This window comes from Poromitra crassiceps (assembly GCF_964638095.1).
Source record: "Poromitra crassiceps genome assembly, chromosome: 13".
Taxonomy (NCBI): Eukaryota; Metazoa; Chordata; class Actinopteri; order Beryciformes; family Melamphaidae; genus Poromitra; species Poromitra crassiceps.
In genome coordinates, this window is record NC_139644.1 from 116,499 (window position 1) to 142,054 (window position 25,556).

Sequence of the window (25,556 nt, forward strand, 5' to 3'; positions counted from 1 at the left end):
CACACACACACACACACACTGGTTACTGTATAGCCTACTGGCCGGTGTTGTGTCAGAAACTGATTTCGATCTGCGGGACCACGCACAGCGCTGCCTCGGCAGTGCCTCTACCCACCCTGTGCACCGACCCCCCCCGGCCTGCCTACCCGGCCCAGCTCACACCCTCTCCGGGGAGACCCCCCTTCAGGACACGGCACACTAGCCGAACACAAAGCACCCCTCCCCACGCTACACACAGACTCCCGCCCCGCCAGACCCTCGTTCCCCTGGTAATCCAATTCAAAACGCAAATCACTTTTTCGCACAAAACCATGACAAACAAATTCTCATTGTTAAATCAAGTGTTTTTTCTGCAGTGTAGGTTAGTTGAAAATCAACGTGGAATTCTGAGGAGGGAAGTGTGGGCCTATCCAAACGAGGATTTCCTGCAATGCGCCGGAGAATGCTGTCTGCGCTCAGGCATACGCCTGGCATAGTGGGGTTGTTTGCGCTAAGACCAGCTATTTGCTGGCGTTAAAATTGAGAGCACCCAAGGCCCCTTTTTCTAACACATTGCGCTGGAACGCCTAATTTGGAACGGGCAACGCCCAAACCTCTCTTTGCGCTCGGCACATACCGACGGTATCTTCCCCACAGCGCTAAATGACACTTGTGCGAGACACATGATAGGCTAGAGGCCCACGGACATGCCTGGGCTACGCCTACACCTGTGTCATCCCAGCGCAAAACTGGACAGTGGCGCCAGACGCTAGCTTAAGACGCTGGGAAGATAGCAATAAGAGGCGCGCAAACGATAGCGCTGTACGAAGTGAGGGCCCTAAGTCTTTTTATCAAGCACCTGTAGCTCATGTCCAGGTCAATGAATATTCCACGGGATGGTTCCCCCAACAATTCGCTGTGAAACAAGGAAATCAGGTCATGACCCCAACTTTATTTTCCATTTTTGTCAACGACTAAGCGCTTCAAATTAAGACATCCAACAAGGGAATCAAAGTTGATGACCAGACTGTGGGCATATTATTGTAGATAATCTTACTTGCTGAGCATGAAAATGACCTGCAGATGTTGAACATTGTTGCAGATTGGTGCTGAAAATTGAGACGTTATGATAAATCAAGACAAAACACAAATAGTACATTTTAGATCCACTTCAAGGGTGAGGAGCTCTTTTGTTTTTAATTTTGGTTCAGTAGTACTATACGGATCACTAAATATGTCAATATATGTCAATAGTCAATGTCCTAACTCAATCAGCGGGCAGAGTATTGGGCTCTGTATTGAACAAAGTTAAACATTGTGGTAACCTGGGTTTTCATACTTACACCCAACTGTATAACTCATGCTTCTCTCCTGTGTCGGATTCTGGTGTTTATGGTTTCCGTGATCAGCCAGCTGTAACACTGTTCACCAAAGAGCCATCCGCTATTTTCTAGGAGTTCATAAACTCACTCCAGCCCATTAGTGGTGATATGTGGGAACCCAAACATCAGACACAAGATTGGTGAGAATGTCTGATCAGAGACTCACTAAAAATATATTTAATTGGGACATCGCCCATGGACACCACTGGGCAAATGAAGTGAAATCCCTTCTTGCTTCAAAAGATTTATCATTTATTTTTCATAACACCTTATCTGCAGAGCAAGAGGCTGTCCTAATAGGCCAGGAGCCAGCACCGTTCCTCAGGATGTTTTCTGCTACCTTTTTTTCACTATGATTTCCTGTTATCTTATACCTTGGGCCATCTCAAGGTGTTAAGGACACTGTGCAACTCGGGGCCGTTTAAACTCAGGGGCCCAAAAAAAACTTTTTTGGGTCCCTGAGACAAAACGGCCCGAGTTGCACGGTGTCCTTAACACCTTGAGATGGCCCATTATCTGGGCCATCTTGAGGTGGCCAGCATCTGAATTGCATATTTTGGGGCTGTTTTAATTTAAAAAAAAACAGGGAGGTCATGTCTACCCAGACAATGATATCATTTTTAAAGTTACGTTACAGTTAAGTTTCTGTAAAATCATTACAATATGCTCCCTTGAGGTGGGGATGCATTTGGTGGGGGGTGCAAAACTCGGCATAACACCTGGGACCCAAATTGTCACTTGCGGACTGCTATTGTCCCTGCCAAAGAGGCAGCGAAGATAGCATAAGAGGGGCACAAACCGTTAGCGATAGCGCCTGTAGGACCCATCTTCTCAAGTGAAATTCTCTCAGCGCTTGTGGAGTCTTGGATTGTGGCAGGTGAGTAGTACAGTATATATATATACTATACAGTATATATATATACTATATAGTATGTATATATAAAATAAAATGCTTCCATACTGCTCATACATATATATACTATACAGTATATACTATACAGTATATATATATACTATACAGTATATATATATACTATATAGTATATATATACTGTATAGTATATATATGTATGAGCAGTATGGAAGCATTTTATTTTCTTTACGTTAGAAAGTTGGACCCCATCCACTTGAATTGTTTAGGAGAATTCTGTAATAGTGTTTGGGCAAACTTCCACAACTAGCTATTTGGTCAGGAAGGGGAGGAAGTGTGTGTGTGTGTGTGTGTGTGTGTGTGTCTGTCTGTCTGTCTGTCTGTCTGTCTGTCTGTCTGTCTGTGTGTGTGTGTGTGTGTGTGTGTGTGTGTGTGTGTGTGTGTGTGTGTGTGTGTGTGTGTGTGTGGGGAACAAATGTGTCAATGTGTGCATCCAGAACAATAACAAGACAAGAGGAAAAAGGACAACACAAAAAAAGCTGAGTGATAAAAATGTGTGGAAAGAGTGAAAGAAGAGAGGGGAGGGGAGAGAGATGGGGGAGTGAAGGCTGGGCTGGAGGCAAGGAACCTATATAAGCAGGAAGAGTCATAACGTTATAATGCTCTGCTTGTGGCCAGACTGGTGCCAGTTCTATTGAAGCCTCTGGGAGATGCATGGAGAAGCACACTCCAAATAGTATCAAACATGATTATAGATCATGGCTAGTCAAATTAACTGTTTGGAGACCAACAGCAAATTAACACGTGCACAATAGGAGAAAACAGTCAGTAGCCTGCCCTATTCAATAGTAAGTGATCAGATTACAAACAAGGAATTTGACTTAGTGTAAGTGACAAAGCAATACAGAAAAACAATCACATATTATAAAGTGCAAAATTCCAAAGTCATTTAAAGTGACATAATGGGTGGGGAGGGAGTAGGATAATTTATGTGGGATAATGTAAGTGGGGTCCTGCACCGGCTGTGCTCAGGGGGCATAGGGGGAGAGTGATATTCTTTTAGTATTATTTTTTTTATAATACTAATAAATAAATAACAAAATAAATAAATGTCTTATTTGTTGGGACTTTTATGGTCTCGTTGAAGAGGGGGATGGCAGTTGGGTAGAAGTATCCCTTTGATGTGAGGTTCTGGTACTGCCAGACATCAGTCTTCTGTAGGAGGGGTTGGCCATGATTTTCAGAGCCCGCTTCAACATCTTGGCAGTGTGTCTTGAAGGGATGGCAGGCTGGATCTGACAACCGTTTCATCTATTCTCTGAAGTGTGTTCTTTCATCTGGTAGAGGCATTTCCTTATCAAAGGTCAAACAGCATAGATATGTTGGGTTTTACTAGTGTGCATCTCCCATAGGCTTCAGTAGAACTGATCTGGCCCCAAGCAGAGGATTAGGCCTAGTTTACACAACAATGCCCCCTGCATAAGACAGCAAACTTTTGTTGCTTTTGGGTCTTCGATTTACAACAACGCAACGGCATTACATTTCTCGACAACTGGGATGTTTGCAGGTGGTGTGGCTAATCTCATGGCATTGTTCAGTGGGAGAAGAGCAAATTTAACCCAGTTGATTTTGTATAGGTAGGGACACTCACGCATCACAGGCAGCACGGGAACCCGGAAGCGGGGGAAACTCCCCATTCAAAACAATGAGCGCTATCCCCCACCCTACAGACCGGATGTAACTCCAGAGTGTCCCTACGTATCCAGATAAATTACCCAAATTATTTAAAAAAAAAGTTAAAAGGTGCGACCTAGAATTGAGAATTGAGAGGATCTAAAAAAAAAAAGTAAAATATCGTCAGCATAAAGATAAATTAAATGGTCAGTGTTATGTGATGAGGCATATGAGGAAATTGAATAGCCTGAGCCAGAGGCTCCAGGAAAAGAGTGAATAATAAAGGAGAAAGGACGCAGCCTTGTCTGGAGGATCTGGAGATGGGGAATTGGGTGGAGCATACATTACCAGTCATCACGATTGCAGTGGGAGAAGAGTATAGAGTTTTTATCATAGTAATATACTGGTCCCCAAACCCCATGTGCCACAGCATCGACCTTCTCGGCATCCAAGGAAAGTACGGCACATTGGGTTGGGCTATGGCAAGATGAATCAATGATATGTAAAAGCCTTTCGGATATTGTCTGATGATAAGCGGGATTTTATGAAACCAGTTTGGTCCGGGTGTATGAGTTTGATCATGAGAGGCTCTAAACGGAGGGCCAGCACTTTAGCAAATAATTTGACGTCAGCATTCAGAAGAGAGAGAGAGGCACAATCATTAGGATCTTTTTTCAAGAGCAGAGTGATTATAGCAGTGTTCACATCCCTGGAGAAAGAACCAATATTTAGTGCATAATTAATCACTTTAAGAATCAAAGGACCAAGTTGGTCAGAAAGTTAATATGAATTCAGGAGAAATCCCATTGAAACATGGAGATTTGCCTCTATTTTCACACTAAGATATTGGTTTCTCCAAAGACGAGACTTCATGACTTTACTTTTACTGTATGTGTTCTATCTTCTGTGTATTTTAGATCACACACACACACACACACACACATACACATGTTGCAAACTAATATGGCTATTGGTTTATTTAATTGCCATATTGTGAAGGTTTTAACCAGAAGTTTCCGTTATATTCTGGCTCACTTGACACTGCTAGGATTTGGTTCAGACATTTGCGGCTCCAGCCTGCATGTGAATGTTATCACAAATGCTGTGTATAAACATGGAATCAAAAGCCCGAACGCAACGACAGTAGGCCAATTTATGCAGAGAACGTTGTCATCTAAACGTGGCTTTAGAACGTTGGTATGATTATAATGACTATTCCTTATTTTATAGGTTCCTTGGCTGGAGGAGGGAGGGGTAAAAGACAGAAAGAAATGGGAGTGGGAGGGGCTCAGAGGGGAGGAGGGAGGAAGACATCTGGAAAGCATCGAGGGAGAGTCCTGTTAACAGAAGGGGGAAAAGAGAGGATAAACAAACCCAGATGTAAAGCGAAATACAAAAAGTTATTCGATTTAGCAAGTTAAAAAAGGAACTTATTTATGAGAGAGAAACAGAGAGAGAAACGAAGAGTCTAAAAGTGGAGTACTGTACAATACAACAAAGAGAGGAAAGGGAACCCAAAAGAATATTTGAAGAGGAAAAGGAAGTAGAGAACTTAAACCGGGATCAACAGAGTCAAGAAGAAGACTGTGAAAAAGAGAAGATTTTGGATTAGCCTGTGAAAGCAGCTTCCAGGTAAAGTCCATTTGAACAGCAGATGTTTGCACGTATGTCAATATTGTGTATGAAGGCCTTGATTGAAGGTGACTGTCCAGGTCCCTTCATGAACTCATCCTACCAACAACATACAAGGACTACCGTCAAACTATTGTAAGAAACAAATCTTATAGCAAAAATGTTAACGTATTTATTCTCAAAACATTGGTAGTTATGTAATTAATGTAATCTGACAAATAAAGAGATTGTTATTATGTTAGGGAAGTTGCAGTTAATTAAATTATGTATGATTGTATTCCTTACTCTGAACATCATCTTACCTTAGTAAGAGCATTATTTAGGGTAGTGGACAGAGCACATGAGGAGACCTGTGTTTTCTGCATCTGTGTCCGTCTCCTTCAAAATGACTGACAGGAGAGAGGATTCCACACATTTATTTTCTGTTTAGTGCAGAGCAGAGGGACTGGGAGACCCACGCTACTGACCAAACACTCTATATCAGTGATGGCTGTCGGAATGGAGAGCTATTGAACACTTATTTTAAAAAAATGACTTAGAACACCTTTGAATTAGGACTCATGGGCCATGGCAAACATGAACTCAATAAAAATAGTACCGTCTATCAAAACTGCAGGCCTGTCCCCAGGACCCCAACATGTTGGTATTTTTAAAAAGCACAAATTAAAACAGAAACAGAAAACAATGAAGTCATTACAGAATAAAGGACCTGTGAGATATGACCAAAAGTAAACCTCTTTAAGCCTTAATAAGCCTTTACCCCAGTCAGTAACATTATGATACAAGCCAAACTTCCATTAAGTCCCATGTTCCAAAACCAGTATTTTCAATGGCTGCATCATTAATAATCATGACATACATATTCTATTTTCATTTAGCAGTGGCGAATGCACAAACATACAGATCCTTTCCCAAAAAATTTAATATCATGGAAAAGTTAGTTTTTTTCCATAATTCCTTTCAAAAAGTGAAACTTTCATAGATTATAGATTCATTACACACAAAGTAAAGTATTTCAAATATTTATTTGTTTAACTTTGCATACGTCTGGCTTCCAGCTCATAAAAGCCCCCAAAACAGTATTTCAAGAAATTAAATATCACATAAAACTTCATGCCTGCACTCAATACTTGGTCCTTTTGCTTTAATTACTGCCTCGATGCCATGATATTTCCATGATATTCTAATTTTTTGTAAAGGATCTGTATACATAAGAGCGTTTTGGTGCTGTTGGAATGTGTATTTGGTTATTTAACAGGGGTAGGAGAGTCAGTCCGGCGGACTACCAGTCATTGTGCTAAGCTAACTAGCAGGAGGGGCTCACAGCACACGTCTGCGGGATATGTCACTATAAAGCTTTAAAAGCAGATAACCTTACTGGGCAGAGTGAAAATCACTGAGCAGACACTGGGTGTTGAGTATCCATACAGCTACTGCTCTGCTATTTGTTTACGATAAGTTGAAACCATAGCCAAACCGTAGCAGATAGCTGCTCTTAGATGGTCTAACATTAGCTAACAGACAGCATAGCCAGATTGTCAAGAACACAATTTAGCAATCTTGAATTCCATGTTGGGTAACGTTATTCCCAGAATCTGCTTGATAGTGTTAGTTAGCGGGATGCTAGCTAACGTTAGCATTGCTAACATTAGACCTGGGGTTCAAAAACTTTTTTGGCTTGTGACCCGACTTTGACATAGGGCTGTCTTCTAAAAGTGGACGTTTCGATCATCAGTCGAGAGACCCCTGAGTCGACGGAGATTCCTCAAGTCGAGCAGTCGTGTTTTTTTCTCTCCCTCCCCTCCAGTCAGTGTGCTGTGTTGTGCTCTTAAAATACTGAACACAACCTTGTCAAAGTTGGCACGTCTTAATTATAGTCAGTTTCTCCTGGATGTGTCATTACATTATTAATATCTTACCTGGATAAGCTCAAATTATGTTGTTTATGTTATCAGTCCGACTTGGAAGCACTCTCTGCCAGCCGAGCAGCCGCGTGTACGAGCAGTGTGATGCCCACTGTCTCCCATGGCCCCAGAGAGGGGATGAGAAGAGGCTGACATAACATCATGTTAACGTTACTTTATTGTCGTCAGAAACCACTTTGCACGTTTAAACATGTTTGCAGTATAGCGATAACTCGAAAACATTTTATTGATCTATTCACATCAGAGGAAGCCAGGATTAAACAAAACGATATCAGAAATACACAGCACGTCCGTGTCTTTTCCAGGTATAGTGTCCTCCTCGCTGGGGAGGTACAGATGGAGGTAGGGAAGGAATTTCGAGGTTTGAGTGACAGATTGAGGGTGAATGGTGTTACGAAAATTCCTCACAAGCTCGTTTTAATGCTTTTCCATTGGTTGCATTTTGTAAAACCCACACAGAAATGTGAAACGTTATTACGGAAACCCACCGCGGTTTTGGGCAGACCACGCCCTGTGCCCGCCTACGCAGCAGTCAAGCGCCGGGATTGGCCAGGCGCCCATGCTCCGTGAGCCAATGAGCCAATGGGACGAGTATTTATTTTGACAAGCTGCGTGAAGGGTGACCAGTCTGACCAGTGGCATTGATTCATGACACGACGCATCCCCCCCTTCTAAATGGATAAGTTATTTCTTGTTTAGATTTATTTAGGCCTTATTAGTCTTGAGAAGAACTGTAGCCTCGGCATTGGACATGTAGGTGAAATAAAAAAATAGGCTAAGAGCCAGAGAAATATGTCTCATTCAGACTCCATTATCCCGACGTTGAATTGCCGCAATTGACTGTTAATCTGGTCAAAATAATCACTGAAGATATATATATATATTTTTTTAGAATAGTCGAATATTTGTATTGGACAGTCGAATCCGAGTCGACTGGCAGAATCCTGAGTCGAGGACAGCCCTACTTTGACGTCACAAAAATCTAGGGAAATTCCGGTACACTATAAGGACCCGAGACATTCAAATTCCGGTACACGGTACATGTGAGCCAATAGAGACACTGCATGAAATAGGCCACGCCCATCACGGGGGAAAAGATCCGTTCATTTTCACACACCAGCGTCATTTTCCTTGAATTAAACATAGCTAAAAGCTGTTGTGTGATGGGCTGCGCAGACAATAAATGTAAAAAATCGCTAGTTTAAGTTTTTTTGTACTCCTGAGCAAAACAAGGAAGCCATTGAGAATTGGCGAGAAGAAAAATGTGGATCTAGCTGTCAAAGAAGTAAGTTGGAGTGTTCATCTTCCGTATATACAATCTTTTTGTGCAACACGCAACCATGCACGTGACATAGGAGAACGGCAGGATTGGAGGGGGGGTTTCCGTTTTCCCCCGTCTTGGGCGTGGTTTCTGAATGATGATGCGTTACACAGTGTCTCTATGATGCACATCATCAGTGACATCATCAATGATAGTGACAGATTTTCTGTCAAAACTTTTTGAACCATTTGATTTCATGGTATAGCCTACAAGACAGGAATTTTACACAATTGTACACGTATGGGGAAAAAACAGTGGGCTACTTGCAAGTGGTGTGTTTGCTGGACATTAATACTTTTCTATTAATGACTATGCAGTTGGTTGTTGCTGAGGCTATAATGTTACTGTGGGTCATCTAAGAATTTGTTCATAACCGTGATGTCAGCAAATGCAAAACAAACATTAAATCAACAAGCAGATGCCAGCATATACATAAAATCAAAGGTTATGAGATCATACGTGATATCCTGTAGCCTAGTTGAACTTGCAATTGCAAACCGTATAACTGTGTGAGTTATATTTACTTATTGCACAGACATGAATGTGATTTTCTTTTTTTTTATTTCATCACTTTGTTTCCTCTAAATATTTATTAAATTCAAATGTGACTCTTGGTGTTACAATACGCAGAATTAAAGTTCACTATAAATGCATATTGACCACATTTCTTTTATCACTCTATCACCCTTGATCGATTCCCACTAATATTCTATCTCTTTTTCCTAGGCTATATGCTATGTGTGCACTGTCAGAGTAGCGGCAGTGTTATAATCCAGACCAGACTATAAAAACATAAAACATAGTGCCGTCTTTCATTCATGCTATTTCGACAAAAATCTGAAGAAAACAACTGAAAAGAACTTTGAATGTCACCGAGAGCCCTAACCCTAACCCTAACCCTCCACATTAACAACGCCGCTGCCTGCTACAACAGGCTCATCAACGCTTTTCCGCGCTGGCCATATGCTCGGTTTCCACCTAGCCTTGTTTACTCCCTAATCGGTATCGGCCCCAAAAATCCAGTTTCAGCCTAGACTCAGCCCTCAGTCTTAATCCGTTTCACTCCTGTAAGACTGAGAATATTACTATTTAAATCTTTGCATAACGTTAGGTGGCGCTGTTGGAAGCCTTGCATCGGAGAACCAATCATGAGTGTTGTGGGCGGGCCTGCTTTCTGGGGGCAGTTCTCATGCAGAACCGGTGTCTCGCAAAACATTGTCGCATTTGCGGAGAAACATATTAATCACTTAGAAACAAACATAACCTGTTAATAGGACGTTTTTCATCCGGCCCCGGCGGCTAGAGGTCTTTCCCCCAGCGATAAACCCGACTCCCGAGGCTAACGTTACAGAGCCTGCTGATGACTCACAGTAGCAAGCGGACCACTTCCGGGTAGGAAAAATTATTGTATAATAAACCACAGCTACAAATTTTGTTTGGAGCATATCAGCTTCATGCTCTGTGTTAGGACTATGGTAAATGGCATTGCCGCTACCAAATAAAATTCTAATAATAAATGTAGGCGTGTCTGCTGCCGGCGGTTCTCGCCGGGCTCGGAGAGACAGTTTCTGACAGTGAAATTCCCAGACGTTTGGTGGCGCAGCTCACCAAACGTCTGGGAGCCGAGACTAGTTTCGGCCGAGCTCTACAAAATACCCATATATATTTTTTTTCCCCAGATTTTTTTATCCCATGTTCATCCCCCATTAGTGCTAATTTTAATTTATTTATCCTGGTTGCTGCTCCACCCTCTGCCGATCTGGGGAGAGCCGGAACTGGTTCCATGCATCCTCTGAGACATGGGCAGTAGCCAGCCGCTTCTTTTCACCTGACAGGGGATGCTTCACCGGCAGGACATAGCACGTGGGAGGATCACGCTATTCCAACCAGTTCCCCTCCCTCCGAACAGGCGCCCCTAACGACCAGAGGAGGCACCACTTCAGCGACCAGGATACTGCATGTTTTGGTGTGGGGTTCCATGAAGGAAACCCCCACCCACCCAACCAAAACTTATGTGAATATAACAAAGATATGTGAATATCTTCCTTTAATGTTGATACAAAGGATCACTGGGTCCGATTGTTGAAACACGCATTTCAAAACTCGTTACTATATATGCAAAGATCGCTGGGTTTCTCATGGGTCTCTCCACTTCCAGGCCAACCAAACTAGATATGAAGGCCGCATAACGGCCTGGTAATCTAGTATTAATATAATTCAAAGACTATTACACTTTTTTTTTTAATCGCCTCCAAACTTAAGATGTTTAAAGACTATACTTTGATTAATAATTTGTGTGATATGGTTGTTCCACAAAAAAGGTGCATATAAAGCTGGAAAGCTGGAAGAGCGTGAGACGAGAGACAAACAAACGTTACATCGTTTTTATCTGTCATGCATCCCTGGTAATGAGTTGTGCCTTGAGCTATGTTGATGTGAGTCAGCCTTTTGCGCTGCCATTGACTTGATAATGGTAAATGGCTCAGGCCACTTACAGCAGTATAATTAGGTCTTCCAAGAAGGGGAGGGAACTTCCTTCCTGTCAGCAGCTGGACTTCCTGTGTGGGGTCAGTAGTAGGCAATGTGAGGACCATTATACTGAAAGTATGCTCATGGACACACACACTTGTCGACAATGTTATTGTATTAAGTTTTTATGTTATGTGTTTGGACCCCAAGAGTAGTCTCACCTTGGTGCAGACTAATGGGGATGCACAATAAACAATAAACAATAAACACACACACAAACACACACGCGCACGCACGCACGCACACACACACACACGCACACACACACACACACACACACACACACACACACACACACACACACACACACACACACACACACACTTCCATGGCATTTTCCCCCAGAATGAACTAAGTCATGGTTCAAGCATGATAAGAATTAACTTCTCACTCTTTTCCATTTTCCTCTTTTCCTCTCACAGGATGTCGGCATCTCGAAAGTGTCTGTGCTGCGTCAAGTATCTGATGTTTGTGTTCAACCTCATATTCTGGGTTAGTATTTACACACATTAGAGCTAAGTGGTATTTGCACAATATATAATGTACCAAGAAAAAATACACCATGTTTGAGATTTCTTTCTGGCGTCTTCCAAACCTTAACAAACCTTAACAATGGAAACAAGTCCTGGTCTTTATTGTGTGTAATTCCTTGATACAATACATTCCAAAAAATAATGGCTTTGATAGAACCCAAAGCCTATGGCTCCTAGTCTGCAGATAACTCAGATTGACAAAAGCATATTTAGACTCAGGTGTGCATAAACTACAGGTTAAGAACTTCCTTTTTTAAATACAAAAATGTGAAATTATCGCTTATCGGACATGAGAAGCAGATATTTGTTGGTTATAGTATCGGCTGCCCCCCTATAAGCCCCCCCAAGTCTATAGATCCCCCCAAAATCTATAAATCCCCCATATCTGAAGAACATAACGGGGGGAATTCCCCCCAGTTTGCTATAAGTGAATAAGCCTGTACATAAGATCCACTCCACAAGAGTAGAACCTATTCCTGCCTCCAAATTCTCCATCCATTTCAAACTGTGGACACTGGACATGCATGCAAAGTAGGGCTGTACCGAATATAATTTTGTTCACATTTGAATATTGATTGAGGTTTTCCACAAATATTCAAACATCTGCTGTGGTGTCATCATGATATAATAATAATAATAATACCAATAATAATAATAATATTAAAAATAATAATAATAATAATAATAATAATAATAATAATAATAATAATAATAATAATTATTATTATTATTATTATTATAGCTGGTGCGCAGCAATGGGTGATGGCCGGGCACTGATGATATCATCAGTGATGTCACAACACTGATAACATCATCAGTGATGTCACAATGCACAATTGCTTGTGTGACATCACTGATGACATTACTTAAGACATCATCATAAGTGCGTGTGTGTTTTCCCAGGATGGCGAGGGCATGTCCCTCCTTTCCCCAGTATGGCGAAGGCATCAATGCTCTTTAGGCTATACATCAGGGCAGAATTCAAAATACTGTAAAAAAAAATCATTTTTTTTTAAATGTCTGATGATGTCATTAGTGATGTTATAAGGGAGCACACACACTCACCCAGGCAATAACATTTTGTGAGCAACACACACACACACACACACACACACACACACCCGTGGGCGCCAATAGGGCAGGCGATGCCACGCAGCAGCCGAGTTGCGGACGAGGCCGCTCTTACGTGTTTTTACATCTGGCTGTAACATCGTTTTACGTCTGGCTCTTCACCCGATCTACTATGAATCACCTCATTGAATGGAAATCTACTATGAATCACCTCATTGAATGGAAAGGAATTGCTTCAAAATGTCCCCATTCGATGGGGTGGAGTTGTACAATCTCTACAACCCAGTTTCTCTGGGTTGTAGAGATTACTTGCAAAACCCCATTCAATGGATAAACCTGGGGTCTCCGAGGCCTGGGTGGGCCGCAGGACCCTGTGGAGGTCCTGGGGTCGCTTCGGGGGGTCTGCGGGCCGAACGGAGGGTCTGGGGGCCGAACGGAGGGTTCGAGACCCTCGGGGGTCGTCTCCGGAGACCCTTCCAAGCCTCTCCCATGCCCCATGCCTAATCCTAACCCAGACCCTAACCTCTCCCACCCCCTAACCCTAACCTCCCACCCCCATGCCTAAACCTAACCTCTCCCACCCCCATGCCTAAACCTAACCTCTCCCACCCCCATGCCTAAACCTAACCTCTCCCACCCCCCATGCCTAAACCTAACCTCTCCCACCCCTAACCCTAAACCTAACCTCTCCCACCCCCCATACCTAAACCTAACCTCTCCCACCCCCCATCCCTAAACCTAACCTCTCCCACCCCTAACCCTAAACCTAACCTCTCCCACCCCCCATGCCTATCCCTAACCTTTCCCATCCCCCATGCCTAAACCTAAGGACACAGGGGTCCAAGCAGACCCTCCCCATGCCTGCAGAGGTGGGCAGGGTGGTTGAGAGAAGAGCCAATGGAGAATCCTATCCATTAAATGAGGTTTTGCAAGTAATCTGTACAACCCCCGAATCCTACCCATTAAATGGGGTTTTGCAAGTAATCTCTACAACCCCAGGGAAACTGGGTTGTAGAGATTGTACAACTCCCCATTAAATGGGGGTTTGCAAGTAATCTCTACAACCCCAGGGAAACTGGGTTGTAGAGATTGTACAACTCCACCCCATCGAATGGGGACATTTTGAAGCAATTCCTTTCCATTGAATGAGGTGATTCATAGTAGAACGGGTGGGCTCTTACATGGTTTTACGTCTGGCTCTTACGTCTGGAGCACAACTCTCAAAAATGGTTAACGCTCGCCTCCCCAAGACCAAAAAAACGTGTGACAGACATATGAATTGACCAACCACGGACCTCGTGGGCAGTGCATTCAGAATGTGTGCAACTGCTAAATAGACCCCGGGTGAAAACATCAACTTCACCACCACGCCGACTAATGCTGCAAACTTTGGCTGCCTTCTTTCCTCCAAATCATTCAGTTCGGACAATAGAGATAAACTACGATCCTGCAAGACAGCCTATCGCTACTTTGTGGTCTCTCCTTTCACGGCTTCTCTCTTCATGGTGTTTCACGGTGTTCCACTGAGTGGACTGTAATATGGGAGGCTGACTTTTTGTGCTATCCTTGACATTTGTATGATGCATGACTTATTTGATCATTTATTGTATCAATTGTCAAATAAACTAAACTAAAATACGTCCGGCTCTTACATTACCTCTGGCTGTTATGTGGTTTTATGTCTGGCTAGTACATGGTTTTAGGTCAAGCTGTTAAATGGTTTTAGGTCTGGCAGTTATGTGGTTTTGGGTCTGGCTGTTAGCCCAAAACACACACAACACAGGTCCCACCCAAATAGATTATCAGGCCACTAGTCATAATATAACTGCAGTGAAAATTGCACAGTACAAATCTTGTATTAGGATGATCTCTGGCTTTCTCAATCATCCATTCATGTGGTTTATTAATTCAATCATCACCATTCATAATATGCAGGCTATGGATATTTGAATTCAGATTTCTTTTTTTTTTCAGCATTATGAACGGATATTCAAATGCCCGAAATATTCTGTACAGCCCTAATGCCCTAATGGACAGCTGTAGCTCAGGAGGTAGAGCGGGTCGTCCACTAATCGCTTTGGATAAAAGAGGTCGCTGGTTCGATTCCCGGCTCCTCCAGTCTGCATGTCGAAGTGTCCTTGGGCAAGACACTGAACCCCAAATTGCTCCCGTTGGTGTGCCAGCACCCTGCGTGGTAACCTGCCACCAGTAAAGCGCTTTGGATAAAAGCGCGATATAAATGCAGGCCATTTACCATTTACCATTTAATGCAAAGTGAAAAGTTTGAATACGATACTCCCTGCCAACACGTTCTCACTCCGAACTCATACTATAGCCCTGCTTTGTCACGCGCCTTGTGCGTTGGAGGTACCGTGCGCCCCAGTACCATTGTGCATATGTGAATAGGCTGGGGGCTTCACAGGTTAGGTTTAGGCATTGGATAGGTGGTATTAAACTGGTTTTATGCTTACGCGAAATCGCCAGCGCCGACTGCGTCGAGGGGTCGCCGCAGCTGGCAGTCCTATCGGCGCAGCTCGGTGGAGGGGGGCGTGCAGCTCCTCGAAATTGTGACTCCGCGGCGTCAACGCAGACGTGACGTGACCAGCACGAGAGCTGTGATTGGCACATATCCGCTGACGTACTTGTTGTGAGGAATGAGGAAATGCCATTTCCTCATTTAACAGTGCTTGTCCATCATCTAGCAAAGCCCACCGGCTCACCGGAATGAGTTTTGAAATGGAGGGACAATAAAATTCCCCCCCACCGACATGATTGCAAGTTCTTGGTAAACAACACAATAGCGTCATTTAAACACGATTTCAGACGGACAAGCCCGTCTTTATTGTCACACGATTACAATCAACACATGCACGGAGGGCCACAACACACACATGCTGACGGTGGCCGGTGAAATTTGTCCTCTGCATTTAACCCATCCTGGCTTTGTCCTTTCCTCCGGGGGGCAGGCCAGGAGCAGTGGTCGCTTTTTCTCGTACAGCGCCCGGGGACCGACTTCGGATGTTGTCGTCACTGGTCAGATGACGATAACGATCTGATCTTCTGCATGTTTTTAATGGGGGGGGGTTATATACGGAGGAACCCCCCTGGGGTACACTCATGCATATGTAATGCATGAGTGTACCACAAGCCACTTTGGGCCCTATCTTCCCAAAAGTGCTAATTTAGCGTTTGCACTCGTTTAACGCTGTGCGCAATGCAAATTGGGGGCGGACACAAGCGCATGCCTGTGATAATTGTACTGGGCATAGGCTGCCACATGCGAAAGCAGGTGTTTCAGCGCTAAAATGTGGGGAAGATGGCATTATCCTATCGTCAGCTGCGCGCAATTACTTTGCGCTAAGAGCTTTGAAAAGGACCTATTACGCGCAAATACCTCACTGCGCTGGGAGCGCACCATAATCTCCGTGCAGCGCAGCACAAAGTAGAATTCCTTTTGGATATGTCATTAAGCACAGCCTTGCCACGCCAAGACAATTATGCTGCTAAAATTGGGTATTAGCAGATAATTCAGTGAGGCAATCAACTATAACTCACTGAGCAACCTTTATCACATCGCAAAGGGGGAAATCAATTGAGAAAATTTGTTGGACAATGGACATAGGCTATATCAATACAAAAGGAGTCTCTTGCGCGTCAGCCCCTCCGCAAAAGGAGGTCGGTGCTCTCAGGACAGGACAGTATTATGACAAAAGTTCAATGGACAAACCAAAGAGGATCCTGGAGCACACGATTCACTGGGAAATTGCTTTATTCAATGACTAACGTTTCAACGCCTACTGCGTCTTCATCAGAGTCCAAAAAAAAACCTTTTTTTTTTTGACTCTGATGAAGACGCAGTAGGCGTTGAAACGTTAGTCATTGAATAAAGCAATTTCCCAGTGAATCGTGTGCTCCAGGATCCTCTTTGGTTTGTCCATTGAACTTTTGTCAATGGACATAGGCTATTTACCTTCATAACCCGGAGGGTCGTTGCAGGCCCGTAGCTACCATTGAGGACACCGAGGTCATGACCTCGGTATTTTCCCCCTTTTTTTTTTTTTTTTTTTTTTAGAAAAATAGCCCCGGCCCCCAGATCTATTCATCTGTCATTGATGTTTTAAAGCCCTCATAAATAACATGATATATGACAGTTGATCAGAAATGCAACAGTTTGCTTCCTCTCTGTGTGCTATAGAAGGAAGAGACATAACTCACCACAACGTTCAAATGTTGCATTGAGGCTAGATTGGGGCTAGACTTTGGGGACAGTTCTATTGAAGTGAATGGGTAAGTAACTCCCCTGTAAGTGATGTTTGTGTAGATGGGCAATTGTATTTAATTGAGCAGTATTCTGCCATGTGACCTGTATGCAGAATATAAATTATATTATATGGGGAGACATTTATTTTTTGTATCATTTTAAAGCAACAGCACAGTAAAGAGGATATTAATCTAATATGATGTCTGTAGTTCTTTATAGATCAGCCTCTTAATTTGGCTCTCAAAGTGCACCAGATTGAAGCATTTTACTTTAAAATGGACAAAGTTTTCTAACCGGGGCCTGGGCACCCCATGCCGCGCAAAAATGTCCTCTGTATTTCTCAAACCCTGGCTACGGGCCTGCGTCGGCACCACAGACGATCTGTCAATAAGTTCTCTCTGTCCTCGCACGAGTGAGTACACTCTATTACGCATGGAGAAAATGACAGCATATTGCATGCCTCGCCAGCCATTGCGAGACGTGAATCTGATTGGTTTTGATTGACGTAATGCCCAGCATTGCCTGGCCACGCCTGTGAATAATTCTGGTAGTTAAGACCGCCCAAATGCCGTTTGCGCAGGCATTTTGGGGCGCAGATGATTTTGACGTTTTCGCAACCCCGCCGTGAATTGCATCCCCAACATATTTCGGGGCTGTTTTAACTTAGAAATCAGGGAGGCCACATCTACCAGACAATTATATCACTTTTAAACAGTTACATTTCTGTATAAATCATTACAATATGCTCCCGTGAGGTGGGGATGTTGCCAGCGCTGGGGTGCAAAACTCGGCATAACACCTGGACACTGGCGCAAGGCGGACTGCTATCTTCCCTGCCTTAAGGCACGCGCAAACAGGTGCGCAAGTGTTAATAGGGGATAGCGCCTGTCGGAAGATAGGGCCCCTAGTGTTTTTGGAGGTGTACTGCAGCCAACGCGTCGAGTTACGTTCGAGTATGCACAGTCTCGCTGTCGCCGCTAGTCGGTGGCAAGGCTCCAAGTCGAGGCTGCGCAGAACCCTGTCAGTGCCTTTAGGGTTAGACATTGCCATGGGTAGGTAGTCTTAGTGTTAGGGTCTGGATATGATGGGGGGTTAGGGTCTCCAGGGGAGAAGGGGGTCCCCATGCCCCTAACCCAAATCCATGGAGTGAGAGGGTCCCCTCACCCAAACACGTTTTGGACGATGAGCCCAACGGTGTACTTGACCTTTACCTGAACCCACAGGTGCAGAGTGATTTTTAACGGGCCGCCCGTGGTGCATTCCATAAAACGCACAAGGCTCCGGGGCGCATTACCTCAAATGCACAAGGCACGTGACAAAGAGGGGCTGTAGTGCAAGTTTGGAGTGAGAACTCTCTAAGCAGGGTGTGTGCGTTGTGCACCTGCCTATAGAGACACGTACTATCTTGCACATTGTGGAGTTAGAGGGAGCACGAGCACCAACAACATCTTTGAACAACATGTCTTTATTTTAATTTTGTTGGGTTCCACAATCATTTCGAGGATTCGAGGCAACCCATTTAGCAGCATCTGAGAGAGGTGCCTGTCTGAACGAGGTTCAGCTGCCTGAACGTGAACTGGAAGTCAAATCAAGTTCGGAGTGGCGGACCTTATGAAAATCGGAGTGGCGGGATTTCTGAGTGGCAATATTTCTGAGTGCCGATATTTCTGAGTGGCGGAACGTCGGAGTGGCAGCACGTCGGAATGGCGGCATGTAACCGAGAACAGGCTGTCCCTGTGTACTAGTGTAGGAATGATGCAAAGAGCTGTCATACAGGTGTGGGGGTGTGGCTAATCATGTGTTTTCCTACCAGCTTGGGGTGTGTGGCCTGTTTGGTGTGGGGGTGTGGCTAATCATGGGTTTTCCTACCAGCTTGGGGGATGTGGCCTGTTTGGTGTGGGAGTGTGGCTGTCCTTCACGCAGGCAGAGTTCTCCTCCCTCCCTCTGTCCTTCCCCTCGCTCTCAGCTGCCAATCTGCTGCTGGTGGCCGGGGGGATCACCATGGTGACCGGCTTCCTGGGCTGCCTGGGCGCCCTGAAGGAGCAGCGTTGCCTACTGATCACGGTGAGAAGTGCAGGGAATGGGCCCAATACAGGAACATCCATGCTGGCTCATGCACAGTGTAACTAATAACTTAACTACTTTTTGCAGTAACTAGCAATATAATTACTTTTTCAAATTTAGAAACTCAATTACAATTACTGAAATTTAAATGGACTAGGTACTAGTTACTGTAGGACATGAAAATAGCGGAAAACTTCAGAGGATGATCCTTATGATCATCAGTCCTAGTCTGGGGAGAGACGCCTACTCCCTGCCTGGCAAAAATGTTCCACACGCTGCAGCTAGAGCCCTAGAGGCTAATGACATTAAGTAGGCTATAAGCCCCAGAGGCTAATGACCTTAAGTAGGCTATAAGCCCCAGAACCTAAAGACGTTAAGTAGCCTATAGGCCCCAGAGGCTAATGACCTTATGTAGGATAAAAGCACCAGAGGCTAATGCCCTTGAGTAGGCTATAAGAGCCAGAGGTCAATGACCTTGAGTAGGCTATAAGCCCCATAAACTAATGACCTAAGTAAGTTCTCTGTCATTGGGAAAATCACGGAAGGACAAAGTATTTCTCAGGAATATCTAAGTTCCTTGACAAGAAGCCCATGAGGACATTAGCTACCTCTTCAATTCAATGTCACTCTGACTATACATGTATATATTGGTACTGTAGTATAACTAAAAGGTTAAATAGTCCAGTAGGAACGGGGCTCCCCATGCATGCACCCGAAAGATATATTTTTCTAACATAGATTTTTTTTACTCCTCAAGGTGTCTAATAAACACATGTTGTTGTTACCCCGTTGAAATAGTGTCCCATGGTGGTTTGCCGGCCACCTTTGTGGCCATATTGCAATGTCTGACGAAAATGGATATGGGTCATAGCTTTTGAACCAGACATCATACAGAGACAAATGACACCACTTTTCTGCATGATTTTGGCATGAGAAATTGATTGAGATCATTGTTTTCATGATTTTAACAGGTTTGGTATAGTAAAACTGGAATAAATTTTAAAAAAGTGTATAATTTACACTCAAAATCTTGCAAAAAAAAATCTATCTACATATTAGTCCATGAGCCAGAAGGGTTGGGAATAATGCGCATATTGATTTTTGGCAAGGTATACATCCCTAGAGTTAGAAAATATGTGATAGCATTGCACTATTTAGCATTGCTAAATGTGTGTTATCACTCGATTTATAACACCATACAAAATTTACTTTTCAAACCTAGTAGTTGAGGGACTTTGAGACTAAGTTCATGCAAATCAAGTCTAAAAGCACCACATTTTGCCCAGAATTAGCCCAGGGCATGCTCTAACAATTTAGCCAGAGCACCCGAGCCCGGCCAAATCCAATAAGACCACTGCCCTAAAAAGCTTTTGGCTATAACTTTTGAAAGAGATGAGCTAGAAATTCAGACATGGTGTCTATCTTATATTTTTTGACCATTAGAAAGGTGTTGGAATGCTTATCTTTACTAGGGAAGATGTGTGTGGACCCCTAATCTGCATATTTCCAAGATGGTGGCTACCTGAATATGAGTTTTACGATAACTGTTTGCAATGCTTTTAGCAAACTCTGTGTCCGTTTTATGGTTTTTGAGTTTTAGAAACACATTGTAATACCCAGATTTCTGATTGAATCTATCTATAGCACTCTACTTTGCATAGTAAATAGGCTACCAATATGGCTGCTATCCCTTTTTTACATACACTTTCACCCAGATTGAGTGTAGAGTTGTAAGAACAAGTTATCATCAAACTGGTGGAAACAAACAATCTACAGTATGTATCTTACAGATTTTATTGAAACAATTAGACAAATAGAGTAGAACCCATTCCCATTGATACAGGTAATAGCCAGTCTGTGCATCAATGCTCTCCATAAATGTGAAATGCTATCAATACTGACCAAAGGTGTTTAGAATTTGAACAAAATATTATAATATCAGAAACAAAAACAACAGAACAAAATAATAAAAATTATAGGTGCCTATATGTACAAGCGAGTAGTAGCCTATGGGCTCTATCGTCCCACTGGCCTTAAATTAGCGCTTAGCGCCAAGCACAGCCAGGGCCGGTTCCAGAACAAGATGACTAGGGATGCATCCTAGATAGGAAGGGGTGCACATGCACGGGTCGACCCGGGTGGCCAAATTTGACGTGTTATTTGACTAAAAATAATGCATTTGACCATCATTTAAAGTAGAATGATACCAGCCAAGCAAGTGTTTACTGAAATATTTGGACCATATAATGATAATTCAATTATCTCAACCTTAAAAGGTTACATATAGGTGCCAAAAAGCCATAAATTCACATCAAAGAACAAAGGAAAACAACAATTATAATTCAAGTTTAAACAGTAACTGTGCAGCTGCAGCATTTTTTTATTTTTATTTTTTTACCACTCTTTTCAACTGAGCATGCAGACAATTAAAATAAGGGTGCAATGCATGCTTTTGCACCCCTGTAAAACCGGGGATGGGCGCAGCCCATATTAGTGGGCGTGGACCGGCGCAGTCATATTTTCGAATCGGCGATACACGCGGCCTTAAGCATTATACCACACCTTTTAAGCATAGAATTATTCACAACGTACTCATTGGAGAAGTGCATTAAATGAATCACAATGTCCCTTTCATGTTCCCTTCCACGGAGCATCCAATCCGGTCAAAAAAGCCTGACCAAAGCGCTCTGAGCTCCCCCCTCCCTCTGTCTCCAAATATATTATTCCATATTATTATGCTTCTCAAACCAATCTCACTGCAGTTTAAATACAGCAAGCATGTAAATATGCTACACTATAGCAAGATCAAAGTGAAAAGAATGTTCTAAATGCATCGGCTAGAAAAATATAGCCTATCCTTGGATGTCATGATGAGATTAGATTGGTGAAAGTTTGGGCAGAATGATATCGCTTTCTCTCGCTACCTTTTCTTCTACCCCGCTGCACAGGTAGGATGATGCAAAAGCCTCTGAATGACAGGGGCTCAAAACTACGGTATAACAACTTTTTTTTCATCGGTCATTGTGCCTGTCTGACGCGCGAGAGAGAGGGAGTGAGAGAGAGAGAGAGAGAGAGGGGGAGAGAGAGTGAGATGGCAGAGGAGAGCTGCATTTCGGGGCCTAAAAACATGATGCTATCTTCCCGAGGCAGGCGCAAAGCGTGTTTTTTTTTTGCGTTTAACGCCAGTTTAGCGCCTAAGGCCAGTAGGAAGATAGAGCCCTATATGTCCATGGGTTGGGGGGTGGGGTAAGTTAGATTGAGTTAGATGTGCTCAGTCCTTTTGATTTATCAGGGTGACTGATTTTGGATAAAAGTTTTCACGTGACAAGTGGTTTTTGTTTATATCCTTATATCCACAGCCAGGTTACTCAAATATCGTTGTCTCGACATCATTGTTGGTACAGGCACTCTTGCATCCACATTGAGGTGCCATGGGCTCCAGCTTTACAACATTCACAGCACCCACTACATGACCTTTTGTAGCCGCAGCAGAGAATGATGGCTTAGGCTTTACTGGCATCTGAAAGATGCGCCCAGTAAGGTTCCAAAGTCTTGGTCATGGAGTCCCAGTACCAGCCCCACGTACTGAACTCTGGATATTTTGCTGGACAGAGGTTGCCTGATTCCAGTAGAAGCTGACCTGCAGCAGTGCCCATTTCACATGCTGAATCAGTGCATCTTGGGTGGGAGGCAATTTCTCGAGGAACTTGATACATTTGAGAAAAGTAATTGTCTAGCATTGTATATCAAAGGCTATAAGCCCCAAAACCTAATGACCTTAAGTAGGCTATATAAGACCCAGAGGTGGATGACCTTAAGTAGGCTATAAGGCCCAGAGGCTAATGGCCTTGAGTAGGCTATAAGCCATAGACCTTTGGCTGACCTTGAGGGTTAGTGTTAACCATAATCTAGACCTTTAAAAGTAATGGTTACTTTCCCTAGTAACTAGTTACTTTGAAGTAACTAGTAAGTTTAAAGTAATTATATTTATTTTTGAGAGAACTCACTACAAACTGTAACTAATTAAACATTTTCAGTAACTTGCCCAACACTGCTCATACAGACAGAGACAGAGAACGTTAGGGTTGTACTACAACCCGGGTTTTACGAGTGAGGAGAGCTCTCACTCTAGTGCCATATTCGCTGCGTACGCAGCCCACTGGAAGACTTAAAGTTATTTTTGCTCCAAAAATGACCTTTAATATAAAACCGACCACCCACCAGTAGGTGGCGTGGTGCCCCCCTGGGGCTGAGGCGGCCACCCACCTCACCCACGTGACTACGTCACGCTCAGCCACTCATTCTTCCAGCCCGCTGAGAATCGACGCAACCAACGATGCATCGACGCAGCAAGGCTGGGTAGTGAGAGCTCTCCTTCTCACTCGTAAAACCCGGGTTGTAGTACAACCCTAAAGTTTTACTTTGTTTCGAACTCGAGCTCTCACTCTAGTGCCAAATTCAACCCTTGCTGCCGGGAGCACCCCTCAGAGCGACCCGAGAGGCATCGGTGAACCACGGCCGCATGGCAGACGTTCATGCCCGACGGTATGATATTTTGAGCGGCAACGATACTACCTTCTTGCCCCTGACAGTACCGCATGCGAGAAACGCGAACTGGACATGTCGAGGCTGTAGTACCTAACAAACGTGTGATCAGAGGACCATGAGGCCGCAGCGCACATGTCCTCCACCGAAACTCCATGCAACAACCCGGATGATGCGCCTTGATACCCTCCGGGGGTACCTTACCCAATGGCAGAGTATGCCAAAGCAATCGCCTCCACTATCCAGTGTGATAAGCGATCCTTGGAAAGGGGCCCACCCTGGGCCTTCTGCCCAAAACAGACCAACAACTGGTTTGTAGTACGTAACGAACGCGTCCTGACCACATAGGCCGAGAGCGCCCTTACGGGGCACAGCATGTGCAAGCGCCTCTCCTCGCCCGAACTGAACGGCGGGGGACAGAATGCTGACAAGTCTATGACCATAGACCTAAAGCTGGCATTAATATTCTTAGGTTGATAAGCCGGGTTAGGTCGCAACGTAACCCTGCGCCCATCATCCCCAAAAACCATACAGGCCTGCTGCACCGATAGGGCAATCAGGTCACCAACTCTCTTTCCTGACGACAAGGCCAGCAGCAGCGCGGTCTTTAAAGACAGAAACTTCAGATGACGGATGACCCGTGAGCCCGTCCAGCACCGTAACCAAGTCCCAGTTGGGAAAGACACACTGCGACGGCGGGCGCAGCCTACGCACTCCCTTCATAAAGCGCGAGACCAAAGGGCATGCCCCCACGGGGCTCCCTTCAATTCACATGTGGCAAGCAGAAATTGCGGCTACGTACACCTTAAGCGACTGCGGGGACTGGCCCGCATCAAGCAGGCTCTGAAGGAAACAGAGAACTGGTCGCACACTGCAGTTCACTGGATCCACGCCCTTATCCGTGCACCAACACTTGTACATGTACTGAGAGCGGGTCGAAGCAGCCCTAGCACTCTGAATAGTGCACACCACATTATCGGGCAAGCCCTGGGCTAGCAAATGGTCCCATTCAGGAGCCAGACTGCTAGCTTCCACGTGCTTGGGGAGGGGTGGAACACCTCCCCCTCCGCCTGGGATAGAAGATCCGCCCGTACTGGCAGCGCCCAGGGCGGACCTTGCGCCAAGGAGACCAGGTCCGCAAACCATGTCTGCCATTTCATTTTTTGAGCAAAAATAACAGTCTTCCAGTGGGCTGCGTACGCAGCGAATATGGCACTAGAGTGAGAGCTCGAGTTCGAAATGAAGTAAAACTGCAGATTAAATGTTCTTAATGGAATAAAATATGTCAAGGACAATAATATAGGTTGTTACCATTTGAATGTTATATGAAGATACTTTTACAAACTACTTACACATATTTTATTCACCAACTTTCTTCTATGTCCTCTCTTTCTGCAGTTCTTTGTGATCCTTTTGCTCTTGGTCCTGACAGAAGTGACTCTTGTGTTGGTCATACACATATTCCATGAGAAGGTGAGCCAACCTTCTCCACCTCCACCATGTCATCTACACCCTACCATGCCATCTACACCCCATCATGCCATCTACACCCAACCACGTCATCTACACCCCACCATGTCATCTACACCCCACCATGTCATCTACATGCCACCATGTCATCTACATGCCATTATGTAGGGTGACCAGATCCCAGCAAACCAAATTTGGGACAAAGAGTGTGCTTGTATGGGACAATGTGGGACACGTTACCGATGCTTTGAGGTAGTGTAGAATTTAGATATAATAATGTCTAACTTACAAAAAAAGTA

The 25,556-nt window shown here is 44.1% G+C and overlaps 1 protein-coding gene across 2 annotated transcripts in view; it reads left to right on the forward strand.

Moving 5' to 3' along the window:
* The first annotated feature begins 5,256 nt into the window (after positions 1 to 5,256).
* Positions 5,257 to 25,556, forward strand: part of tspan4b (tetraspanin 4b) — a 36,564-nt gene continuing 16,264 nt past the window's right edge. For both annotated transcript variants that reach the window (XM_083648945.1, XM_083648946.1), the window contains exons 1-4: positions 5,257 to 5,538; positions 11,736 to 11,805; positions 19,051 to 19,242; positions 25,186 to 25,260. In XM_083648945.1, the coding sequence (XP_083505071.1) occupies positions 11,737 to 11,805; positions 19,051 to 19,242; positions 25,186 to 25,260 (336 nt within the window). In that variant the 5' untranslated portion in view covers positions 5,257 to 5,538; position 11,736. The remainder of the gene's footprint in view (positions 5,539 to 11,735; positions 11,806 to 19,050; positions 19,243 to 25,185; positions 25,261 to 25,556) is intronic.